We start from the raw sequence: 17,717 nt of genomic DNA, 5'->3' as shown, positions 1-17,717 counted from the left end.
TAAAGCCTGTGGCCTATGGGCATTTTCTAAACCTTTAAGTCTGAGGACTGACTGAAGTTCCCCTGCACAAAAGCACCTGGAGAGCTCACTGGGCAGCTCTCTCAGCAAGTTCCTCCATCCTCTTGCCTGGTCATCCTGCTACCTAAGTGTTATCCCATCTGCCTCTCAAACCTGCCCACCAGGAAGCTTTTGTTCATTCATTCATTCATTCATTCATTCATTCTATAAAAAAATCTGAATCGAGACTGCACTTTGCTTCAGAGACAACCCAGACAATAATGGCCTTGTCAGAGTTTAATTTAGTGGCAAAACCAGACATTAAACAAGTAGGCACATATATGTAACTGTAGGTTGTTAGAATTGCGCTAAGCACCTTGAATGGGTGTTGCATGGGAGAGAAATGGGGCCTGTTTAAATGAATGGGCAAGGCAGGCCACCTCATCAGGTGGTGTCTCTTAGGCTAAGGATGAAAAAGAGCCCCTGAGTATCTTAGTAGGATCTCCTTTGGGGGTGACAAAAATATATGAACCTAGCTAGAGACAGTGGTTGTATAACATTGTGAATGCACTAAACACCACTAAATCACATACTATCAGTTGGTTAGTTTTGTACTATGTGAATTTCATGTCAATAAAAATAACTTTTAAAAAGAGAGGAAAAGAAAGAGCAGCCCATGCAGAGTCAGACCAAGGGAACAAAATGTGCAGAGGTGCTTAGACAGGGAAGAGTTTGGCAAGATCGGCTTCACAGACTGACAAAAGGCCAAGGTGTCCTGCCAGTCAAGGAGCTGAGAGGTGGGAACCTAGATGAGGGGGAAGGGAGGCAGATCCAAGCTGATGTCATTGAGGGAGTCTCCTAATTTCATAGAATGTCCAAGTTAGAAAGAACCTTCAACATCAGTCAGTTCTGCTAACATCTGTCCTGCAGTTGAAGACAAGAAGGCTGAAAGGGGTGAATTCACTTCCTCAAACTCACATGGTGGTTTTGTGCATCCCAAATACATGTTCATGAAGCACATCTCGCTCTCTGAACTTCAGAAGGGTATTCGAGCTGAGGTCATAATAAGGGGCAACAAGTGGCTTGGTCTCCTTTGATTTTGCTCCCAGGTGATGAAGAGCTGGTGCGGGAGGTGCTGTTTGATGCAGTGGTGACAGCCCCCATGGAAGCCTACTGGACAGCGCTGGCTCTCAACATCTCTGAGTAAGTACCAGGAGGGGCTCACAGTTCCCAGGAGGAAAAGCAGCCGGGCCTGTTCAGGCCCCCAGCATTCCCTTGGCTGAGTCAGGGCCCCTCCTACCACCTCGCTGGCAGCTCAGGAGCACCCACAGGGTCTGACCCAAGATGAACATGAACGATGAGGACAGGAACACATGGGGAGGGGTGCGGGGTGAGGGTAACCTTCGCCCAGCCTCAGGAAAGCAGGGGCTCTGCAAAGCTTCCACACACAGCCCACGTCTGCTACCTGCTCCTCACTTTGAAAAAACACTGATTTCAGGTCCCCAGGGGCACAGGTTCATGTCCCTGCCCAGGACAGCCCCATTCCAAGAACCCCTCTCTCTCTGGGTTGGGGTCTAACCATCAGACCCCCATTAACCAAAGTGCCCTGGTGAAAGCAGTTCAAATAGGTCAGAGCTTTTTTTCCTCAGTCCTTAGGTTTCTGATTAGAAAATAGGGAACTAAAACATGAATGGAAAGGGCACTTTTCACTGTATATCTTTTTGGGTAAAATTTTGAACCATTTAAACATATGACCCATACACAATTAGACCTAAAATAAAGAAAGAAAAAGAATTCAGTAGGCCAGGCACTAAGAACTTCCTGTTAACCCATTTGCTCCTCACAAACCTCAGATATAGCTGCTATCATTACTCTCATTTCACAGGTCATATTGAGCAACTTGACCAGGGTATTATGCCTCATAAACAATGAGCTGGAATCCAGAGTTCAGAGGCTTCTGCAAAAAGACTGGACCCCTAGGTTTGGAGAGGAGGAGCATGATCTTCCTCTTTCCAAGTTGAGAGATGAATCACAGATGTTTTTTAATGTTGAGAAACATTGAGAAGCAAATGTTCTTAACCAGGTTGTGCATTAGGGAAGATGACCTGGGAAATGAATATAAAATAATATAAAACTAAGGCAAAAGATTATGTAACTGTCTCTGTAGATGCAGAAAAGGGATTTGAACAAATATTAGTATCCATTCATGGTTTCAAAAAACACTTGCTGAAAACAAAGTGGGCCTGCACCTGAAAGTCAAGATGTTAATGAGGCTTGAGGCTCTTCCTCTGAAAAGAACAGGAGAAAGGAATCCCTCCCCCACTACTGAGCCACAAGGTCAGAGGTGTCAGTGCCATCAGACAAGAGGAAGAAGCACTTAGAGGCAATGAGACCTAAAAAGGAAAAGGTACAATCATCTCTATTTAAAGATGGTATGATTAGGGCTGGAGATGTAGCTCAGCGGCAGAGTACTTGCTTACTATGCACGAGCACCATCCCCAGCACTGCAAAATCAATCAATCGATCAATAAAGATAACAAGATCATATACTTGGAAACTCCAAAAGAGTTAACAGGAAAACTACCATAGCCAACAAAAGAATTTAGTAAAGTAGCAGATTAGAATATCAACATTCAAAAATGAAAGAAGATATAATATGAAAAGACAAATTTAAAACAGCAAGAAATAAAATATAATAAAGTTATAAGAGTGTAAGAATATATAAAGCAAGTACTATACGAACTATCCAAAAGCCTATATAAAGAAAATTATGAAACACTCCTGTAAGACACAAAAGTAGACTTGAACACATGGAAAGACATACGGTGTTTTTGAACAGGAGGACACAACATCATAAAGACGTGAATCCTCCTAAGTTAATTTATAAACTTAATGCAATCCCAATGGAAATGCCATCAATATTTTTCTGCATCCATATAAGTGGATTATAAAGTTTTTTAGAAGAACAGTCAAGAATAGGCAAAAATCTCTGGAAAATAAAAAGCAATGAAGCAAGAAGAGCCCTGCCAAGGTATTAAAACGTATTACAGAACCTCTACAGTATACGAAGTGTGGTGCTGGCATGCGAAATGACAGGCAGACCCAGGGGACAGAATAGAAAATTCAAAAATTCGTCTGCATGCATGTGGAAATTTAGTCTATGACAAAGCATCACGTCAAATCAGTGAGGGGAAAATAGTTTTTCATAACTGGTTTGAAAGCCATATGGAGAATGATAAAATTGTGTTCTTTTCTTGCACATACACCTGGATAAAGTCCAAGTGACTCAGAGATTTAAATGTAAAAAAAAAAAAAAAAAAGAAACTATATAAGCTCTAAAAGAAAACATGAACCAGTTGCTCTAAAATCTAAGAGTGGGGAAACCTTTCCCAACAATGACTCAAAATTCAGAAGCAATAAAGGAATGACTGATAAATTTAACAACATAAAAATGTTTGTATGGCAGAAATAAAAACATGAGCAAGGTAAAAAGAGAAATGATAAACTGGAAAAATGTTTATGATTATAAAACAGATAACGGGTTGGTTATGTTATATATTCATGTTAAATAAAGAACTTCAAAAATAGAGAAGTGAAAGACCAACCATTGCATAAGAAAAGTGGTGAAGAGATATGAACAGTTCATAGAGAAAAAATGCATATAATCCTTACACAGATGAACGATACTCAACCTAGGTAATGATAAAAGAATTGCATTTTAGGACTAGAGTTGTGGCTCAGAGGTAGAGTGCTTGCCTGGCATGTATGAGGCCCTGAGTTTAATACTCAGCACAACATGTAAATAAATAAAATAAAAGATCCATTGACAACTAAAAATATAAATATTTAAAAAAAGAATTGCATTTTAAAACTGTTCCAAGGTGGTACTTCTCATCCATTAAATAGATAACCATCTAAGATTATCAACATGCACTGTGTTTGAGATAGTTGGCAAAATTATGCATGCATTTAGCTTATAAACCCAGCAATCCCAAAGACACAGGAGGTTATCCCAAAAATACACTGACAAAGATATGAAAAGTTGTACACATAAATACCACTCATAGCAATAAGAGATTGGAAACAACCTAAATGCACACCATAGGAGGCTAGTTAAATAAACCATAGTAGATCCACCCAGTGGAATACTGTGCAACTGTAAGAAATGATAAATTTGTCTACATGCTCTATGAAATTATTTCCAGCAAGACAAAGGTGTATATATTCCCCTACCATTTATCTAAAGAGAAAAAATAAAATTTTATTTTCAAAATTATTTACACATACATGCATAGACATGTATGTATGAACGAACGCATTCATTTTTTTGTTTGTGTTTTACTTCTTTCTCTAGATTTTTTAATTTAAAAATTTTTGTACTGGAGATTGAACCCTGAGGCACTTTACCACTAAGCCACATGCTCAGACATTTTTATTTTTTATTTTGAGACAAGGTTTTGCAAAATTGCTTAGGGCTTCACTAAGTTGCTGAGGCTGGCCTTGAACTTGTGATTCTTCTGCCTCAGCCTCCCACCACAGGCATGCACCACCACACCCACCTAAATTTATTTTTTAACTGACACAGAAAAACTATAGAAATTTATGGAATACCATGTGATGTTTTGAAACATTCATACATTGTGTAATGTTTAAATCAGGTTAAGCATATCCATTGCTCAAATACTTATAATTTCCCTCTGGTGAAAACATTCAAAATAATTTCTTCTAACTTTTGAAACATAGAGAACATTGTTGTTTTCTGTAGTCACCTCCCTGCCAGAACTTCTTACTCTTAACTATAACTTCATACCCACTGACCAACCTCTCCCCTTTTCTCCCCACAACTCTCCCTCATAACTACCACTGTACTCTTCACAAACACATTTTTTAATGAAATGAAAAACCAAGTAGAAGATGTTATGTACAGGAAGAGTAAAAGAATATACATAGAACATCTCCTCTGTATATGCCTTATTTTTCATCTGAACTTTGGAACCATACAAAGCTTTATATAATTATAAAACATTAAATTTAAAAAGTAATCTCTAAAAAAATCAAAAGCAAGTAAAACTAATAAACCTAACTGTGGATCAAGTTCATGAAATAACTACACATGGAAATTCTTTCAAGGGGCATTAGAACTGTAAACCCTAAATAAATGAAATCTTAAACTTTGTTAAGTGGTCACATTGTTAGAAATGGTATTGGCATGGTTATTCAAAATAGGTAGGGCAAATCTTATTATGTTGCTGTCATTAGAAACCAAGACTTGCAGCAAAAGAAAAAAGAGATGCAAATTTTAAAAATTCAAGGAGTTTAGATATAATATTAAATATGAATTGGAAATATCATTTTGAACTCGTGACATGTTTTCTCTTAGAGAATTAGAAAGAATATCTTTGCCCTTTACCTGAAATGCTTGCTAAAGCTCTCTCCACTGAGAGGACCAGTGTCAGTGAGCACCTCTAGCCCCAAACTGGATTCAAACTAGTCCTCATTAAGATGAGGGGAAGTAAATATATAAATAAACCCAGAACATCTTGACATGCTAGGAAGTGAACCATTACCAGAGACTAATGAGATCGTGCCAAAAAGATCTCAGAGCCAACTTGAAGAGGCCTACCAGGCTAAGAATGGGATCATGAGAGTGGCAAAAGGAGTAGTCATAGTAGGTCAAACACATTGATATGTTCAGATCCCTGGGTTCATAATCATACTGGAAAAGAAAAGGAACCTCAATGATCAACCTCGGAAGATGTTAGGGAAAAAACTCATTCTAAAAACTGGTAAATAAACAAAAAGTAACAATTATTTATTCTGCCTCTACACAAATTATACTACAGGACAACCAAATATTGATATGTGGAAGTTTTTCCCCATATCAGAAAAAAATACAGAAAAAATAAAAATGCATACCTATTTTGCAACCCTTTATCACTCAGATAGCATGTGTCTTGGATAGGGAAGGCACCACTTGTATACCCAAGGCAATTAATTTATAAAGAGAAAAGGTCTATTTAGCTCATGATTTTGGATGTTCCAGTTAATCAGGCAGCCCCATTGCTTCCAGGTCTCTGGTGAGGGCAGCACATCATGGCAGAGCAAACTACTTACATAATGAGCCAGAAAGCAGAAAGAAAGAGACATCAGGGTGCCACAGTCCCCTTAAAGGCACACCCCCAATGACTGAATGTCCTCCTACTAGGCCCCACCTCTTAAAGGTCCACTGCACCTCCCAGTTCTGCCACCCTGGGTCATTCACTCAAACCATAGCAACCTATAAAAACTCAAACCTGAATCTAAGCAGGCCCCCAGGTTTAAATGCCAGTTCATAAGAAACCCAAGGTAGAGAAGAGCATGCTAAATAATACCAAAGCATCTCAGTGTGAGAAACTCCACAAGACAATGACCTCATATGTTCAGAAAAGAAATTACAAAGAAAAGAAAGGCCGGGGACGAGAAAGGAAAGAGAAAGGGAATCAGGTTAAAAGAGACTAATGACCGTTAATGGGTATAGGGTTTCTTTTGGGGGTGATAATAATGTTGTAAAGTTCACAGCGGTGATGGTTACATCAGCACTGAATTGTACACTTGAAACAGGCAAATTGTGTGGTATGTGAATTATATCTCAATAAAGACAGACGGATGACCGAAGAAAGAGATCAGTCAATTGTAAAAACATGAACCTTAGTCAGATCCTGATTTAACCAAACTTCATTTGGATTATCTGATGATATTAAGCAGTTATAGGGCCAGGCACAGTGGCCCACAACTGTAATCCCAGTGGCTTGGAAGGCTGAGGCAGGAGGATTGCAAATTCAAGATCAGCCTCAGCAACTTAGCAAGGCCCTAAGCAACTTAGCAAGACTGTCTCTAAATAAAATATAAAAAGGGCAGGGAATGTGGTTCAGTGGTTAAGCGCCCCTGGGTTTAACTCACAGTACCAAAAAAAGAAAGAAAGAAACTATAGACTTTTTAAAAAGGTATGATAATGACATTGAAGGTTTTTAAATTTTTCTTTTATTTTAACAACAAAAATTAAAATACTGATGAAATATCTGGGATTTTCTTCAAAGTAATGTAGTCAATTGGAAGGGGCTATAGATGAAACAAGATTGACATGGTTTGGTGACTTTTGAAACTGAATTATGGGTAAAGAACTCATTAGACTTTTAAATAGAGAGCTCCATCAGGATGCTTTTTGGAGACACCCTAAGGGTCTAACTCAGTGAGTCTATTGCCAGGCACTGGTATCTGTGATGTTTAAGACCCACAAAATACCCAAGCAAAACCTGCAGGAGCCTCTCTCAGCAGCCCTAGAGTCAGAGAGAGAAGTTTCCAGATCCTTCTACCCAGTGACTTTCCACACTTGAGCCCATCGAGTTCTAAATACCACCCATGGACACTGCATGGTGCCACCTCTTCCCACAACCTCCTAGCCTTGAGGAAAAGTGCTGCCCTTGCCAATAGTTTAGCATTGTCCACCCTGATGATCAGGAAATCCACAGACCCGGGCACGGAAGAGAAACTGGGTCATAGCCTCCTAGAAGTTGGGCTAAGGACAAGAATATTAACAGAGTCAGAAGTGCCCCCCCGCCGTGGCATTCACTTTCAAGCTCCTACTGTTATTGTCTTTGCCTGATGGTATGAAATAAATAATTCCATTGCAACCACTTAATGGAACTTTCTTTTTTCCAATCTTTTTTCCTTGATTTTTAAATTTGTTCTCTTTAGTTGTACACGACAGTAGAACGTAGTTTGACGTATCATACATACATGGAGTATAACTTCCATGCTTGTGGTTATACACAATGTGGAGTTTCACTGGTATATTCATATATGAACATAGGAAAGTTGTGTCTGATTCATTCTACTGTCTTTCCCATTCCCATCCACCTCCCTTACTTTCATTCCCCTTTGTCTAATCCAATGAACTTCTTTTCTTCCCTACCCCATCCCCTTATTGTGTGTTAGAATCTGCATATCAGAGAGAATATTCAGCCTTTGGTTTTTTTGGATTGGCTTATTTCACCTAATATGATAGTCTCCAGTTCTATCCATTTACCAGCAAATGCCATAATTTCACTCTTCCTTATGACTAAGTAACATTTCATTGCCAAGTTAGAAAATCCACTGGAACTTCTCTTGTGTTGATGTAGAAAGTGCCTGCTCTTCCTTCCCTCACATTCCAATCTCACAGGTAATAAGCGGGAAAGGCTTTGCAACTGGAAGGAGCAATGGATGTGCTGCTCATGAGAAGTTACCGTTCCATAGATCCCAAGATGAAATCTTTCTTTCTGGGTTCCTCTGCTTTCCAGGCCCAACTCTCCCAAAGCTAGAGGAGCCAGATTTGACAAAGCAGAGACAGACTCAGTAGGACCACCTAAAGGAGAGCAATGTTGCCTAGAAGCTGGGGGACCTGATGTAACAGGGGGACAAGGGGCCCCCACAGTGGACTGGAGCTGAGGACATGTCATGCAACTCCCCAAGAACTCAGCCTTCCTAGAAAGTTCCCCCTAAGCCAAGTTGGGCACAAGCTAGGAGAGATCCAGAAAGTCCTGCAGGTCTTCCCTGAGCTCTCTCTGTGACCTCCTTGGGGACCTGCTGTAACAGCATCTGTATGGTCATTTCTCCTGCTTTGTCTACCTCACAGTGAGTCAGAGCAAGGAGTGGATGTGGCCTTCCTGGGCACCCGGGCTGGCCTCCTTAGAAGCAGCTTCTTCGTGGGCTCTGAGAAGGTCTCCGACAGGTGAGTATTGCTGTCCACCCAGTGAATATGATCCCCACAGGGTGGAAAGGACAAAATTCGTGGGTGTTCCATGGCATAGGGATGGATAGAGAAAAGACCTGGTCTCAAAATGCTGGGCCCTGGGAGTCCAGGGTGGACAGAAGGGTTGGATTTACACACTGGGAAAATAAGAAAAGTTACTACTCTACTCCAGCTTGGACACACCTGGAGGACAAAAGGTGGTCTAGTTAAGGAAGAAAGCAGCCATGCCCTTGAACTTGGGAAAGTTGAGCAGAGATTCCACTTAGAGGAATCTCTAAGAGGGAAACCCCAAATCGTTTTCCTCTCTAAGACCAGTCTCTGTGTGTGGACATAGTCTCCGGCTGTGTCTCCTCCTTTGTAAACATTTTCCCCACCTAAGAGGAGAGGGGCTATTCCTGGGGCCCTAGAAGTAGAGTGCTCCCCTATGGCAGTTTTCTGTACAACCTACCCCCGAGCTCTGTGAGTATATCTTTAGATTCTTACTCTAATCTGGTGGACTTCCAGGAGGAACACCTTGGGGGTCATGGAAGGCTAAGGATTCTAAGCCAGCAATTTTCAACTGGGGGTGATTTTGCCCCCACTGCAGGGGGCATTCAGCAATGTATATAGATATTTTGGGTTTTCATAACTAGTAGAGGTGGGGATATTGCTTCTAGCATCTAATAGGTAGAAGCCAGGGATATTGCTAAATGTCCCACAATGCACAGGATGGCCCCTACAACAATTATCTGGTTCCCAGTGTCACTAGTACCAAGGTTGAGAAACCCTATTTTTAAAAAGCCAGATTCTGGGAAAATCCTATCTGCAGGGGCCCAGGTACTGCCCCCACAGCAGGGCCGCTTCCCATTGTGCTGCTGCAAAGGGAGGGTGGGAGCCCAGAGCCTGGGTGGGAGTGGAGGTGAAGGAGCAGCGCCACCTACTGCTCTGCAAACCAGGAGACAGACAGGTGAGGGCCACCAGGCACCTGGAGAGCAACAGAAACTTAACCTCCCCATCCAGGCTTCCCACCCACTCCCTGCTCCTCCTGCTAGTTTCAAGCACACTCAGGCACCAAGCGCCATCTTTGAGCTTCTTCCAGGACTGGGTGACAAATCCACACTTGCTAAGCAAAGCTGAGGCTTTCTAGGAAAACAAATTAAGTTGCTCTTCCCTCTCCCTTCCTCCTTCCTTCTCTTCCCACTCCCCTCATTCTGATCGAGTTAGAAAGAGGACAACGACTGTCTCGATGACTCCCAGCACCCCTCTAAAGGGCGTCTAAGGATGGAAAAAGGAGCTCTCAATACAGACAGGATTTTCCTAAGTGGCAGAGTAGCTTTGCCTCCTGTAGACAGTCACCACGAATGGCTGCAGGTGCACTGCACTATCCCAGAGGACTCCCTTCACTTAGACCGTGATGTGATCGGCAGCCCAGGAACCGCAACAAAGCAGATCCGCTTCTGGAATATGTTACCCTTCACTCTCAAAGTCAAATCTCAGTTCCCCACCTTGTGGATTAGCCATGGCCATTTTACTCTCCCACCCCCACCCAGCTTCTTTCAGCTTCCCAGGCTGATCTGGACCAATACTCCCTTCTGTAGGCTGCTGTGCATTCAGGGAATGCAAAGCCATAATTCGCAAGGTAAAGCTGCTCAGAAAAAGAAAACCAAAGCATTCTAATACCTAAAGGCAATAACTTTTGAAGTAACCATTTTGGGGTAACTTATGCTCCTGTTATTGGAGCGGTGATAGAGGTGACCATACGACTATGCAACCATGTCAGTGAAAGGCTATATCCAGAAGAAACAAACCCTGCAGGCAAAAGGGTCTGCATATTTCCTCCTAGGACAGACCCCATGCTTCTTCTAATTACTAATGGACCATCAGATGCAACTTCGTTTTTACTTCTGGACAAAGCAGGAATTGCTGGGGAACAGTATCTGGGGCAATAATAATTTAGGGGACTAATGCTTCCTGACTGTCTACCTGTCACTCTGCCAAAACAGAAGAATTGCTATCTTGGCTCAGTCAAGGTGACCTTTATGGAAAAGAGGAAGAGAAATGAATATATTCTCAGATTTGTAGCAAGTACCAAATCTTCCCCCTTACAGGATGTTCCTGATGCCTGATGATGAGACCAGTGTGTTCACTATGGACAACTTCCCTCTGTGGTATCGCCAGGCCTCTGAGCAGCCTGCTGGTAGCTTTGTCTTCAACCTGCGCTGGGTAGAGGGACCAGGTAATCCATACCCCTGTGCTCTGGAGCTGAGACCAGGATGAGAATGTTCCTCCACTGCTGTGCCCTTAGTGGAAAATAAGAACAAAATATGGGACAGAACATCCAGATTACCAGGGTTCCCTTCCTACCTTCCCTCCTGACCCACATTAGCAACTTGAGAAAACTCCCTTATGCCTTCCCATGTTTGGTCCCTATGCAGAATGTAGGCTGGTCATTCCCGGGCCAGCAGTCAAAGTTGGCATTTAAAACTCCAGCATGGAATAAGGAAAAAAGATTTAACCCAAAAGTCAAGAGAACTGGATTCTAACCCAGATTCCAAATATGAGATCAGAAGAGTTGATCACTAAGATTCTTCTATTTCTAAAAATCTGAGTATCTTTGAAAGTTCCTCAAACTACTCAGATGAAAGTGCCAGCCTTTGTCTCATTGGAAAGCAGCTGTACTTAGCAAGTCTACAGAGCCACCATAGCTCCTTCTAAACAAACAAGAAGCAACTGGATCTCTACCCTCTTGAGATCACCCAGGAGCAGCAAGGCAGGTGTCCGGGGTATAAGGAAGGTGGTCAGGATAGGTCTTCACAGAGCAAGTTCCAATGAGGATGAGGACTAGGTGGATTCTAAGAGCTACCGATACCCAACTCCCAGCTACTCCTCTAGAAAATGGCCAAGAAAAGAAAAATTAAGTGACTTTCACAAAACATAAGGAAAGCACAAAATGTTTAGAACTAAGAAGGACCTTACAATCTGCCTTTCCTTAGCCTTTTGATTGACACTTGAAGAAACTGTGTGGCCTGGGGAGAATGAAGGGCTTGTCAGAAGTCTAAGTGTTTGTGGCAGAGCAAGCTCTCTGCCAGGTTCAGCTGGGGAAGCTGAGCTCAGCACAGTGGAACCCGGGGCCTGGCAAATCTCCACAGTGTGGATGGGGTGAGTAGGAGGTGGAGGGAGATAGAAAGAGATAACTGAAAGAAGATGGTGGACTGGGAGTCACCTCAGAAAGAAGTGTCATACCTCCCCTTCAAGGATGCCCTTTTACCAAAGGTCTTCTAACCAGCCTCCTGCCAAACAATCCTCAGGTCTCGTGATGAGAGCTGCCCTGGAGCTGAAGGTTAGGGAGACCCAGGTTCCCAGGGGCTCCTCCTGGGGACTGCAGATTGGAAATGTGTACAGTAAGGAGTCTGCCTCTGTGCAGAAGGCCTCCTCACCCTGCTCTGTGCCCGCCTCTCCATCCTATGCCTGGCCTCTCTACCCATGTACCAGTAACTAATGTGCTTTACAAAACATTTTCCCACACATAACTCATTCAAACTGTATAACTCCATGAAATAAGAGCTGTTATTATCCCTTGTCTTACAAGAGAAGCACCTAGTCCCTGTGATTGCCTAGATCACGCAGCAAGGAAGCCACAGAGCAGACTGGAACCCGGGTCTGCCTCACCAAAGTCCAGGCTCTTCAACCACAATGACTATAAGGCAGGGAGTAGAGAGGGGGATGGAGTGTTTTTATTCCCAATGCAAGCCCCTGAGGGAGGTTCTCAAAGCCAAGGTGAAGGTCCCCCTTCCCTCGGTGCCCACCCCAAAGCAGAGAGAAGAGTTCCCTGCCCTGCACAATGGGCTCCCTCAAGAGGGGCTCCTGGGGAGGGTCTCAGTGAGGCCCTGACTGCCTGTAGCCACTGTGACAGGCTCCCTCCTGCATGCATTGTCACTGGGGGACTATGACTGCTGACTGATCGGGGAACTTTATGTGTCAGTGAGGTAGGAGGGTGGGTGGGTGGGTGGGGAGCTGAGCCACATGAAGAAGGAAGCTGGCAACTCAAAAAGGGGGACTGTTGATGGGGGAGGTGGAGCTCCCTTCCTCTTCACACCATTGCATTCTTGCTGGGCCCATGCACATGCATCAAGTCACGTGGACACCTGTGTGCTGGCCCATTCACCCCCAGAAAGAAAACAATTTCATTCTAATGAGGCAGAGGAGAAGGAAAGAGCTGGTTTGGGGGCAGTAGAGGCTCTCCGTCTCTCCAGGATGACACAGGTACCCTTTGCCTGGGGCCTAGTGGGCTAAGCTCTGCCCACATGGAACTGCCTTTTGCAACCAGCGCCTGCAAGAAGCTGCCAGCACACAGCAGTCTCACCAGTGCCCAGGTGGTTCAGGCCCATTATTCCCCCTTCCATGTTCCACCTCTCCCAGAGCCAACCTCAGGTACCCTGCTCCTTCACCCAGGCATAGACCAGGTAGCCACTGTGACCCAGGCAATGATATTCCTGAGGTCCCCAGAGACAGGGTCATGAGGGCCACCACACCCACACTTGGGTGTTTCCTATAAGCCTATGCTGGCTAAAGTGTATTTCAATAGAAGCTCTAGAAACCCAGCTACAGAGCCCAGGGAATACTGTAGGGGGTCAGGCACATTGGCATCTTCTAGATGTTTCTAGAAGCAAGATGAGGAAGGCTGCTTCTGTGTCTCCTGGGATCCTTCTGACTTTGTTATGGCCAATTTCCAGAATCAAGAACAGCTTTGTGTATTGTAAGTTCCTAGAATCAGAGTGTAATTTTAGATATCTGTGAGATATTTGGTGACAGAGAGGTGTGATGGGTAATCGTAACAATTCAGCAGATACAAGAAACCAGTGGTTAAGTCCCGTTGGGACTGACACTGTTGCAGTAACAGCCTCCACACGAGGCTCCCAGGGGCTGTTTGTTGGAGGCAGCATTTGCTACCAAGACATTCTGACAAAATAGGATAGCATGTGATAAACTCTTACCCTGTCCTTGGAACTCTTAATAATGAAATTTGACCTGTAGAAAAAGAGTGCTTCGGAAAGCTAGTCCAGAGTTCTGAACAGATGAAATTAAGAAGTTCAAAGTCATATAGTAGCCACCCCATCCCAGAGCTAGAAAGCTGTATTTTTTATTTTATTTTTTGCAATGCTGGGGATTGAACCCAGGGCCTTGTGCTTGCAAGGCAAGCACTCTACCAACTGAGCTATCTCCCCAGCCCAAGAAAGCTGTATTTTAATGTAGAACTGAAGTTGCCCTCTAAATTCCACACCTGCAGTGGCCTTCTCAAAGAAGTGGGAAAAGCAATTCAAAGAATGCTTTCTTGCCTTCAGGAGACTGGCAGAATGCTCCAGAAATGTAGTAACAAGACAGAGAATGGTGGTGGCAGCTTGGTCACCACTAACCAAGATTTACAGAGCACCTCGAATGTGCCAGACGCCACATTCGAGCCTGTGTTGCTCTTCCCAGGCACTGTGCCTCCTGAACAGGACTGTGAGCATCACCTCTGATTCATGAGACTCATAAAGGACAAGTCAGGATCACCAAGCACCCAGTTCCGGATACAATCTGTCCCTTCACTCAGAAGAAGCATTTGATGCAAGTCAAGTCTTCCAAGGAAGACATGTGCTGAGAGGAGGGGCCATGGCAGGGTCCCTAAGCAGGTGCTACCCAGAGCTTAGGAGGGCAGCAGGCAGCCAGGTTTGTGCCCCAAGACAGAGCAAATATCACTGTGTCATAGTGACGCTGACAGTATGCCATTTTTCAAGCAGTCAGAGGCCACGTGTTGATCTAGCAAGTTCAGATCTGCACAGAGGTAAACCTTAGAGGTACCCCGCAAAGACAGGTGATGAGTGGCAACCTCCCGTCATAGCAAGGAGATCACATGCAACCCTCCCCTCCCACCTCAATTATTCAAGCAGTGTCCCAGCAGAATGTGTATATTTATCTTCTATTCCTAGACTGGTAGGGATCAGCCTACCCCACTGCTCATCCCTGAATGCTGAGAAAGTGACTCAATAATTTTCATTTCTCCAGAAAGCCCCCGTGAGCCAGTGGCAGTTACGGCCAGCACAGCTGTAACCGTGACAGTGGACAAGAAGACAGCCATTGCTGCAGGTAGGAGCTGCCATTAGTGTGGCTAAGGCCAGAAAGTTATGAGTCAATGTGAAAAATATGTACACAGTGATAGCAGGAGGACCCTGCGTGTGATTGGCGGGGTCACTGTGCTCCAGCTGTAAGTTTTCCCAGGTGAAATGTGAGGAGGATGGAAATGGAATCTTCCCAAGTCATTTTGTTTATAAAACCATAAAACCATAGATCCTAAAGAATTCATGAAGCAAGTAAAATGAAGCACAGAGAGGTTAAGAGATGTGTTCAAGGTCCCACAGGACAGAGACTGCAATCCTGACCTCCTTTCCACCTTTCACAGGTTGCTTCCCTCTTCCATTACCTTGAGTTCCAGAACTGAGCTTATGACTCAGATCCCTAAAGCTCAATGTTATGCTCAACGTATACCAGACACCATGGAAACACCTCCCAAGCACTTCCTCATTTAGTCCTCAGGGTGATCCCATGACAGCAATGTTTTTTGCTCCATTTTACAGATGAGGAAACTGAGACCCAGAAAAGTTATTTGCCCAAAGTCCCACAGCTAAGAATTAATGAAGCTAGAATTTGAACTCAGACTGCCTCTCTTTAAAGACCAAGGTCACTATATAGTGTTGTAGTTTGTCCCAACTTATGGAACAAGAGCACCCCATGACTTTGACAAGCTTCTCCTGACTTTGTAGTTTCTGGTGCTTAAAAAAGTCGTTGGTGTCTCTGCCTCATCTGAAACTATCAGGCCTCTGTGATGAAACCCTCCTTGCCATGATTGCAGCTTCCATGTCCCTGACCCAACTGTGTTCTGAAAAGTTTTGTGATCCATTGGTCACTTGGTGCTTGTGGCATTGGCTTCCAAGGCTCCATCAACCTGGCTACAGGGTGTCTGACCTGGCCAGGTGGGAGGCCCCTGCAGTAGGGCTGGGGCTGGGCAGGTTGGGCTGGTGCATCTATCTGGTCCTCAGTCTGAGTTCAGGGCAGAAAGCAGGGCCTCTATCTTCCTGCCTCACAGAGGGTGCAGGGCTGTCCTGAGTCAGGTCCTGGACTGCTTTCCACTCTGGACTAAGAGATGGGGAGAGGATGGCTCACTCTGACATTGCTCGGTACCATCAGTAGGAAATTCATGCATCACTGGTCATCTGCAAGATGCCCCCGACTGTGGCCCTCAGAAGGGACTCAGGAAAGTTCAGTGCCTTTCTTCCTGTAGCTCTGGCACACCAGCCCCAGACCTACTTCCAGACCAAATGTTAAACTCCAACTTTTTTCCCTAAAGACCATCCTGTGGTCCCAGTAGGGCCTGTATCTGCCCCTCCCCCCGCATGTGGCCTTCTCTGCTCCTGCACCCCCAAAGACCTGGGAAGGAGAGGGGGCATGGGTCCTGGCTGCTGGCTGTGCTTTCCTGCACTCTCCAATTATTTGATATCATTTTTAACTCAGGGCTGAATTAGAGCCGTGAGGGGTTGCCATAGAAACCGTGTCCCAGTGCCTCTAGTTTAACTCACTGCAGACAATCGCTCTGACGCTCTGGGTTGCACGGATGTAATGGGGAAAGGATGAGGCGCTGGCGAACTGACACTGCAGGTTTTTTGTTTTGTTTTGTTTTTGTGTTTTGGTTTTGTTTTTTTTTGTTTTTTTTTTTTTTTTAAATCTCATTTTGTAATTTCCTCTCCCCGACCTGTGGCTCAACCTCCCTGATCCTGAGGCCAGCCGGGTCCTATTGCTCAAGGAGGGGTAGGTAGTTTATCATTGTCCCTAGAAGCTAGTGGTCCTGAGTGCATGTGAGCTCTGGGAGTGGGTGAGCACAGTGTCTGTGATGGGTGCTGAGATGGGGGATGCATTGTGGTATCTGTGCACTGAGTGAGGAGAGCAGACAGGGGAAGGGTGTTCAGCTGCAGTGGCTCTGTGCATCTGCAGCCTACGAAGCCATGGGCCTATACAGGAGGACAGGCAGAGGTCCTTCCTTCACATTCCTCAGTAAGTGATTTAGCAGCAGCTCATGCAAAATTTCTAGAAAGAGCTTTTAGTGAGTCTCCATTTTCCACTCCCCATGTCCTCGAAGCCCCAGGTGAGGAACATGGTCAAGCACTGTGACAGTTACAGGAGTGCCTTGATATGTAGAAATGTGTTTCTCCTGCTGCTGGGTTTCCAGCATGTCCTGCAAGACATACATGCCCCAGTGCAAAGGCCTTTCCTGCTATCTGGAGATGCGCAATGTCTCCTTCCTCAGGGGTCCACCTCAGTATGGACCTAGCCTTCAGACCCCCAGGAACTCCGACACCTGAATAACAGGTCTTCACGAAGACCTGTGTGGGGTTCATGGGAGCCTGGTCCTCCCTTGGGCATTGGGGCCTGGGAAAGACCTGTATCAGGTCCACTACAATGATTAGGGCTAGAGGGTGACACCCCACACCCCACACTGACCACCCCCTAGGAAAAGTGGGCCACCCAGTTCTGCCACAGAGTAGAGAGGGAGGGGACCCTGATGGTTCACTTCTGCCTGGGTTTGCTCCTAGCTTGCTGACTTGTCATCCAATGGAAGTTCCCAGAAGGAGGAAATTCCCTCTTAGTCTTTGAAGACTGATGTGTCATACAGCCCAGACCCACTCAGCCAGAGGCCAGTACAGCCCCAGAGGTAGCCAGCCAAGTAAGAATTCCAGAGGCCTTGTTCTTCCACTCATGCCCTCTCCTCAGTCCCCTGCCTCCAGCCTTCCAGTCCCTGATTCTGACTCCCTCCTGCTGTGTCCTATGGAGGGATCATGCTTGTAAGCTTGGAGTGTGATCTGCTTGTGTTTAATTCACTTCTGAAAAGCCAAGACGCTGGTAATGGGTTAAACAGGACTCCAACAAATCCCATCAGTCT

General features: G+C 44.7%; 1 protein-coding gene across 1 annotated transcript in view; it reads left to right on the top strand.

The window, feature by feature from the left end:
* Window positions 1-17,717, top strand: part of Cacna2d4 (calcium voltage-gated channel auxiliary subunit alpha2delta 4) — a 98,924-nt gene that overhangs the window by 39,384 nt on the left and 41,823 nt on the right. The window contains exons 23-26 of the mRNA XM_047549684.1: window positions 1,107-1,200; window positions 8,651-8,746; window positions 10,855-10,982; window positions 14,792-14,872. Coding sequence (XP_047405640.1) covers window positions 1,107-1,200; window positions 8,651-8,746; window positions 10,855-10,982; window positions 14,792-14,872 — 399 coding nt within the window. The remainder of the gene's footprint in view (window positions 1-1,106; window positions 1,201-8,650; window positions 8,747-10,854; window positions 10,983-14,791; window positions 14,873-17,717) is intronic.

The sequence above is a fragment of the Sciurus carolinensis genome, chromosome 4 (genome assembly GCF_902686445.1).
Source record: "Sciurus carolinensis chromosome 4, mSciCar1.2, whole genome shotgun sequence".
Lineage (NCBI taxonomy): Eukaryota > Metazoa > Chordata > Mammalia > Rodentia > Sciuridae > Sciurus > Sciurus carolinensis.
The sequence above is the reverse complement of the archived record's forward strand: the minus strand, read 5'-3'. Positions and strand labels throughout refer to the sequence as shown.